We start from the raw sequence: 9,059 nt of genomic DNA, 5'->3' as shown, positions 1-9,059 counted from the left end.
CAGACCAGCCCAGAGGAAGGAGAGGAAACAGCACCATCAGGGATGACTGATGACAGGGAAAAGCATTTGCTGTCCTCAGTAAGAGGATCAAGTGCCAATAAGCAGACTCCAGAGGATATGAAGACAGATTTACTCCTCCCCTCTCCCACAGAGACTTCTCATGGTAGCTCGAGGCCCCTCTTTGGCTGTGCTGTGATGACAGGGCACAGCTGAGGCCCCATTAACATCATTCGTGCTTTGAAACATTGGTACCAGCACATCCCACTGACCTGAGACAGATGAGCAGCTCTGAAAGGGGTCAGGCTTGTGAGCCTCTGTGTGAGTCTGCATCTATCTCACAAATGCAGTGAGGGTCTGTGGAACTGAACGACTGGTAGTAAAATATTCCATATAGGAACAATAAGTACGTGTGATAGGCATAAAGGCACAGAAACCAGATTTCATTAAGGTAGTTTTTATATTTTGAAAAGCAATATTAAAAAACACTGGAAAATGCAAGATAAACCTAACAGTTGCTTCTACAAGTTTTAACCTTGTATTGCTTGGCCATTTTGACATATAAATTATTGCTTACTAGCTCTCATAAATACACAACACAATAATATGTACAGAGGCAAACAAGCATGAAATATGCAAAGGAAAACATTGGCAACATTGATTCTGGTAAATCAGATTATTTCATACATACCAGGTCTCATGATGGTGGATAACTACTAGCTGTAGTCCCTGAGAAGTTAGGTAAATACCTTGATTTGGGGGTTTCTATTTTATTACTTTTAATGCAAGCTGACACCATTATGGCACTCAAGAGAGAACAGGCAGGTGTTCTTACCTCAGCTCATTTACTTCACCCAGTGTTTAACAGTGTATAAGATGACAATAAATAGGCTATGCAAATAAATATTACTCTGCTAAAATGTTTAGTATTTACATCTTTCTTTGTAATTTTACAGCAGCACACATCTTATTTCTGATAACACCCTTTCTTTTGCCACTGCTATGCAAATGAAATTTATTGCTATCCAAGATGATGCTGGAATCAAAAACTGTGTCAGAGAAACACCTAAATTTGTTGCCACAAAATCCCACATCAAAGAGGTATAAAGTGACACAGCTCCTTCCTTTGTTCTGTCTAATTACTCCTCCTAGGTACTAAAATAAAAGAGTATGCAGAGTATTTAACCCCAGGTGTGATTGCAGTAAGTGGAATTTACAAGATTTATAGATTTTATACCATGTAACCTCACTGCACTATTGAAGGATGTAAAAAAATCACACGATATCACCAGTGCTGGACCCGGGCAGAAGGCTGTATAGTGTTGCCCTTCCCTAACACAGGGTTTACTTTTACTTCTTCTCACAACCTCCACACCTTCAAACTGCTTGCCAGTCTGCAGCAAAGCTCTGCAATACTTCACCTGTGGAATGAAGACTCTGAAGGGCCTTTTTTAAAATTAGACATATTAGCTACAGGTTTGGGCTATTTACTTTTCCTTTATAGTAACAGGTCTAAGGCCCTATTTTCAACATTAAATTGATGCAGCCATGTTGGACCCTCCCACCTGAAATTTAAATCCAAGTTATACATGTCACTATAAAAACTAGTCTGTAAATCTGTGACTAGTTGTCTAATTAGTCACAGCACAGATAACAAGGTTAATGCTTGGCTGTGTGCCTTCAGTCTGATTTTATGCCAGCTTCAAGGGGTAGACAACACCTGATTTAGTGTGAAATTACAGTGGTGCAGAAAGCCAACACCTCAGCTGCCTCGAAGCCTATTAGTATTAGTTAACTCATCCCTTTACTTCATTGTCAGTTGGCAGAGTGAGGAGTATTCCACATAGTTCTATCAGGCTTTCAAATCAAAGCCTCAGCACAGTCATTTTTCTTCTTCTTTTTTTTTTCCCTTCTTTCATTTCCTTGTCTTTTATTCTTCTCCAACAGAGCTGCTGCTTCATCCACAGTAGCTACCAAAACTATCACAGAGCCAAATGCAGTGAAATCACAAACAGCCCCACCTTCTCACCCTGAATGCCTTTGAATGTTTCCTCTCCCACAGATTTCCAGAACAACTTTGTGGACTAGAGTGTTACACCACACGAGCTGAAGCATGCAGGCTGGTCTACATACAGGCTCCTAAAAATAATGCCACATTAAAAAAAAAATTCACAAGAGGGAGCTCAAAACCCAGGAAACCATCCAGGTAATTCAGCTAGGGTGGGAATTCCAAATGCAGTAGCCCTAGGAAGAACTGCAAAAATACAAGCAACAAATTGTATCCGGTTTTTTTTCTTACACTGCAAAAAGGAGCCCACCACAGCTAGTAACTTCATTTGAACAGTTTTGGTCTGTTTGCACAAAAGAGTTATTTACAATATGTGCAGTCACATCTACAGAAGAACATAGGAAATTTTTACTCCATGGCCAGCAAGAGTTTATTTTTTTTTTCTTTTTACTGGGTAAAAAGAAGATTTTTTTTTCTTTAAAAAAAAAAAACCCAAACATATAGTATTTGATAATAACAAAGTACAAGCAAATACATTTCTGAAACATCTGTTTCCTTTACAATAGATCTATACAATATTTCACAGATGGGAAAACTGAATGCATTCTACAGATTCCCCCACAGACTACTTGTTAAAGCTGGTTTTTTTTTTTAATCCCTTTAAACCAGAGATAACAGGATGATGAAGAGCATGCTACTTCAGTATTCCCACATTTTAGTAAAAAAGCATTTTCTTGGAGGTCTTCCTCATGTGGAAAACATACAACAGAGATGGGCAAGCAATGCAATGTATCCTCCCTGCTCTGCAAAGGGACCATCACCGTGAGTCAGTGCACAAACACAGGCCAAAGAGCACTCTGCACGTTGCCTGAGGCATTCACTAGATCATTCCAGGGCAACTTCTTAGCACTGGAAACCAGGTGATGGTGGTGCTCGAGATGTAGGTCAGCTTAGACAAGACTTTAGAAATGCTGCCTCAGTACAGGTCCAGGTGCAGTACTTTTAGCTGCATGAGAATTGTCTAAGGAAGGACTGTGAAAGGGACAAAAGCAGTAAAGGGATCCTGATGGTGAGAGCCTGCTGTGTATGCAGGTAATTACACTGGTACGCTGTAAGGTGCACCCTTCTGTTCTTTAAAAACTAGAAGCATGTGCAAGTTAGGTGAGTTTTACTTGGTGAAATGGTATTTCCAGTGGGGGGAATTAGAAATGCAGATGGATCTAGGCATTTGCCTCTGAATAGATACCAAGGAGGCTGTAATCCAAACAGAAAACAAAACTCCTGCTATAGTAATTTATAACACATTAACTGCAGGAGCCAGTGCTAAATCTGAGATAACTGAAAAGGAAGAAAATAGCATGTTTTCAGTATACAAACAATTGTGTCCATAAATTGCAACAGAAGTGGATTGGCTCTTACAGTGTGTTTTATAAAGCATATTCTTAAAGGAGCCATAACAGAGTGAACGGTTTACTGCTGACCTCCACATCACAACACACTCGAGTTTCATCTGGTTGTTATATTCCCGTTCTAGGTTGCTCGCACATCTCAAATATGATGCTCCATTGGACTCATGGCAGCTGCACAGATTGCACATTATTTTTGGCAATAATACTTTGGCAGCCTTGAATTAGTGAGGTACATACTGTGGTGAACTGGGAATCAACCCCCTTGCGGCATGTTGCTTGCTGAAATGTTTTGTTGCTGTGACATGATGATTCCTTTCTTTCTAATACTGGCAGAATCTGCATTGAAAGCTACACTGGACCAAACAATATTTTCAGAGAAACCAAGCTCCTGAGCTCAAAGGAAACTGCTCCACTCCCTCAGGTCCCAGTGACCAGCGGGAATGGCACCAAGCTTGCCCTGCAACTCTGTGAGCAGCTCCTTTGCTGGCTCTTGCCTGATTTTCCTGTGCATGTTGTGTGAGCTACTGATAAAACTCAGTAAACTGTTCTCATATAGGGAAGCAACATGCTTGGCATAAACATTCACTTAATTCAAAGTGCTGCAGTTACAAGGTTATATGAAGCTGTGTAGGCTCACACTCGTGGCTCTATCCTGTGAGAGAGCTCAAACAGAGCTTGCTGGTTGTCGATGACATGCAGGTGGTGGACGTATGGCTTCAGCTCGTGATGCTCTTTCGAAGGAACTTCATTGCCTGCAAGACAGGAGAAAGGGGATGGATCAGAAAGCTGTGCCTTGCCTGCTTCTCTGTCCTGTGTCACAGAGTCACTGCTGTGCCACCTGTCAGGTGCTAGACAGCCATAGAAAAGACAGCCAGTAATCCAAAGGACTTGCTGTTTAAGTGCAATGCATGAGGTAACAGCTAGATAGAGAAAAGGGGAGAAGAAAAAAAGAAATAGGCAATTCTGGGCAGCCAGCATGCATAAAAGGAGGGGGACATGAGGACAGCAAGATGCTGACTCTTGGGAAGAGGAAGATTTACTTCTGCTGGCAGTACAGGCAGTCCATCCCCTGTAAGGGTGGTTCAAGGTTTCCTTTGTGCTGCTCTGGCAGCACAGTGGGACCTTAAGCAGGGGTGGGCAACCCAGCCTGCAACTTTTTAAGAATTTTAACACAAGTCCACAAGACAGCAGGCCCTGGATGATTGTCTTCAGAGCCGGTGAAAGGTGACAGCGCAGCAGATGGATACAAAAGCTCTTCAAAGCTGCTCTGACAGGCCCCTGCGTTTTGATCTGTTATGCTTTTGATTTCTGATCTAGTAACAGAGACAGGAGTCATGCTGTCATTTCATGGGAGTTTACGCAGCAAGAGGAATTAGCTGTGTAACAGGCAAACTGAAGGGTGGCCTGAATAGCAGTTGTTCTCTGTTACAAGATTTATGCTCAAAATGGGCTTGTGGGAACTCGCTGCCTGTGAAACCCTCCAGCATGGCTGGTACTAGCAGAAATTGAAAAAAGAAAGCCAAGCCCAAGACCCATCAAGACAGGCAGAGAAAGCAACATTGCTGACTGATGGCGAACAAGCAAAGGTTGGAAAGCTCAATTCATGTCCATGTCCTCAAGGACTTTTTAATAATATCACCATAAATTGAAAAAGAAAACCCTTCAAAATTGCCTGAATCAATCAGCTTAACTCACACACTTTTTCCCTCTCCTTTGTTTCATTATCATCCTTTTCTCCACACTCTCCAGCTATACAAGAAAGTTTCCAGGAATCACCAATCCCACTTGTTTCTGAAGACTGCTGCATGATGCTGTGTGGGTAACATGGGATGTGAATGCAGCCAGTTCTGCATGTGGTTGCTAAGGGGCTCCTGGGCAGCTGTTTTAAAGAGCTCTTGCACAGCAGCCATCTAACTTGAGCAATGTTGGAGAGAACAGGATAATGTGATGAATTTGTGCCAGGATACAGAGCTGACCTTTTTGTTCTGAGGGAATAGGATCCCAGCAGCTGTGCTGAATGTACTGAAAAACATTTGTATTTCTCATTAACACCTCAAATGACAAAAGCTTGAATTATGTTATTTTCTCAGGCTGCTTTTCCTCGCTTTGGAAATGCTATTATTTGTTTTCAGGATTTAGGATATAAATGTTATTTCCATTAAAAAGGCATTTCAGTCTTACTTGGAAGCTAACCAGTTTCTAACCCAGAAACACTTTGGCCTGCAAGCTTAATACACATGATACAGTTCATAAACAATAATAATATTCCTTGCTTAGTTTTGTTTGAATTCCTTCCTACAGTGAGATGCCTGCTGCTCTTAGGCCAATCTGGGAATTGATGCAGTAGAAAGATTCACATTCCTGAGAGCAAAATAAGCCCACTAAAAAAGGAAACTGTCCATAAAGTCTCAATAAATATTCAGTGAATTCATTTCATGCCTAAACGAATTTTAGGAAAAAAAAGTGCCTACAGGGATGTCAGTATAAGCTGCTTTTTAAATGCCAGCTTCACAATAAATCAAGTGTATGGTAAAACAAAATAACAATTGCCTACTTCAAACTACCAGATTATACGATAAATCTCAGGTATTAACCTTGGATTTATGCTGCAAGACTTACAAAATCACTTGGAAAAATAAAAAGGCAAAAACGAGATGAAAGTTGTTCAGGGAAGATGCAAAAAACCCTCATCTCACTGAAACGAACCAGTGCTACTTTTCCTAATGTCAAATAGGAGACATTTTAACTTACAGAGGCATGGTTTAGATTAATCAGTATTTCCTTCAGTATCTGAAATTTTAAAAAGGCACATCTTGCTCCTTCCTCCCTTCTTCCTCTCTTACATACATTTACATACATTTATATATATGTATTAGACTTACTCAAGAACCATAATATTGAGCAGTCTTTGTTTAAAAGTAATACTGTATGTACATGTGGTAATTCTACAGAACAAATGTTTAACAGAACTCTTAAAAGTACCTATTATTCTCCAAGGTACCTGTATTTATAATCAAATTTACTATTAATATTCTTTTTGTTGGATTCAATGCTGACAGCTGCTGAAAAATCAGTGGAAAAAAGATGTTATTCAAGTCTGTTTCCCCCAAGGCTGTAGCACAGTTCTGAACGTCTCTTTGAAAAAGAGGTTTTAGTGGCCTCAATAAATGACATGTTTAGTGGGTTTGGCTTAAAAACTGACTGCTTCCTAAAGTAGTTCTTGTGTCCCCTTCCTGTATCTAACATCTCTGCGGAGAATAAGAACACTGAGAAGGAGAAAAACAAGGTTTCTCCTCTGTAAGCAGCAGAACAAAGACAGCTGAAGTTTTCTGGCATAGTCCCTTAGGGTTGGATTCTCTGGTGGCTAATAAGGCGGAAACAACAACAACAAAAATTTTAAAAAGCAAACAAAAAGAAGTCCTCTGTGCAGCTGAGGCACTCGCGATCATTGCCTTCAGCATAGATCCTCCTGTGTCTAAAGCAGGCATGGCTATATTTGCAGCCTCCCCTAGAAGAGGAAATAACCCCCTCATTTCTTCCTACTCAACCACTTTCATGAAACCCACAGGATCTTCATACCTTCAAGACTCCTACAGTTTCGTGAAATGTCCTTAAGAACCCCAAATAAGCAAACAATTGCTCTTGGTGAAGAGCTGAGTGAAAAGCTGTGGGGATGAGTACCATCTTTCAGCTACTGGAAGCCAAGGCAGCTGTGAATTCCTTACCAAAACACTCAGACTGGCAGGAGACTGAGCTAACTCGGTTATAGCTCGGAAAGGCAGGAACAGCAGCATATACCAGAGGCCTCCATCACTGAATGCAGCTGGCACAGATCTTACATAGGGTTTTGAAGAGATGGCAATTTTTGCAGGAAAGTAATTTATTAAAATTTGGAAGCTGTTCCAAGAAACATTTTGTAAACTAAAGCTTCCTCCAACTGCAGTTTTGGCTATGTTGAACTTCCAATAATGATGCCCTCTCTTGCCCTTCGGTAAAATAATTTTTGACCACATTCTGCTGCTGTAGTAAACCTGAGCAACTGGAAAGAAAACAGGGAAAAAAACCAAAACAAAAACCCAACAAACCCTCAAGGACGTACAAAGGCAAAATAAGTCAGAAATTTTGTCTACTCACCAAATTGGTTATTTCTGCAATGTCTCAATGACCGAACAGTATCTGCAATCATGTGCTGCAAAGACAAAATGAAAAACATCAGTGCAAAGAACTGAGACAGATTCTATCATTAGAAAAGCCTGAAAAATCTCCTTGCCCTACACTGTACAGCAAAAAGCAACTGTGGTAAGGTAGAAAATGAAGACAGCAGGAGAAACTTTGCTCTTTATCTTAGTGATACCATTTGATGAAACAGGGTTAGTCTAGATGTCTTATTGATATCACACAGATTAAATGAGAACAACTCCCTAGGAACTCAATGGAAAGTGGTAATGAAAAATAACCAAACAATTGCTCATTTTGGTTCCAGTGACTTTTATTAAACTGAAAGCCTACAGCAAGGAAGTCCTGTGGCTTGGGTGAATGCTTTGGAGTTCAATCCCAGCTTTAGTGCATTACCTAAGGTATTGTGTAGTTTGCAGCCTCTCCTTCTGTCTCCACAGGTTGTATAATTGGACTGTAAGCCTCTTTGTGGCACAGCCTACACCCCTTAGCGCATACTTGTGTAATGCCTACCACACTCAGGCACCAGTATCAGCTAGGCAGTTCTCTGCAGCCTAACCAGCACAAAAAAAAGGAGCCCATAATCTAAATGCTGCAGAGCAAGCACCCTGACATCTCCACAGGTATGTACCAAGTAAAACTGTCCTGTAGGTAGGGTATTTTAACAAAAACTGGTGCTTACAGGGATACTGGATGTTCACTTATATAAAGCAGAGGAAACGAAAGGTTTAAATTAATTTTCTCATTCAGGCTCAGGTCGTCCATTTACAAAAATTGGGACTATTCACTACAAATCAGTAGAGGGAACTTATTTCACTAGATACTACCCATACAGTTCTTAAGCCACTACTCTTTCAAAATTTGACTTTTTCTGAGGCAATTCCTCCCCAAATCTAGTAAGTAACGGAAGCAAATTGCAGTTAACAGGAATGATGTGACAGCTCATGCAAACAGCTGATGATTCTTTCACATCTCCTTCAAAAATTATCAGAGGTGGAAAGGGTTAACTGTCTTGAGCAGAGTATATTTAAGACCAGGATGATGCAGAAAAGCTCATCTCTCAGCATCCTGGGAGTGGCTTACAACATTCCTCCACAGAAAAGCTTATCACAAGAGCATGTTTAATGGAAACTTCATATTTCTTTCATCAGTAAATCAAAATAATTTTTCTCATTACCTGCTGTGCTTCATTTGCCATGAAATTACACAATCTCTTTTGCTGATGTCCTTGCACTGATTATAATGAAGTTCTAATGACATGATCTAGATTTCACGATCAATAATGTGAGTACTGGCAGTACTACAACTTCCACCAGTGCTGCTACTGTGATGATTTCCAGCCAACACCCTTTGCATTTGGATTTTAGAAGTCAGAGAGACCCAACTATCACACAAACTAACTCTTTGCTGTCTCTCCTTTGTAGTCAGTCACTGTGAGGGTCCATCCCAAGACTGGCTTCTGGCGATGC

At 40.6% G+C, this 9,059-nt stretch overlaps 1 protein-coding gene across 1 annotated transcript in view; it reads right to left on the bottom strand.

Annotated features, from left to right (window-relative positions):
• Window positions 1-438: 438 nt before the first annotated feature.
• Window positions 439-9,059, bottom strand: part of LOC103613554 (rap guanine nucleotide exchange factor 5-like) — a 37,284-nt gene continuing 28,663 nt past the window's right edge. Inside the window, exons 14-15 of the mRNA XM_017731193.1 lie at window positions 7,549-7,603; window positions 439-4,166 (exon numbers count right to left, since the gene is read on the bottom strand). Of these exons, the coding sequence (XP_017586682.1) occupies window positions 4,048-4,166; window positions 7,549-7,603 (174 nt within the window). The 3' untranslated portion in view covers window positions 439-4,047. The remainder of the gene's footprint in view (window positions 4,167-7,548; window positions 7,604-9,059) is intronic.

This window comes from Corvus brachyrhynchos, unplaced genomic scaffold (genome assembly GCF_000691975.1).
Source record: "Corvus brachyrhynchos isolate BGI_N302 unplaced genomic scaffold, ASM69197v1 scaffold84, whole genome shotgun sequence".
In the NCBI taxonomy this organism is placed as follows: Eukaryota; Metazoa; Chordata; class Aves; order Passeriformes; family Corvidae; genus Corvus; species Corvus brachyrhynchos.
The sequence above is the reverse complement of the archived record's forward strand: the minus strand, read 5'-3'. Positions and strand labels throughout refer to the sequence as shown.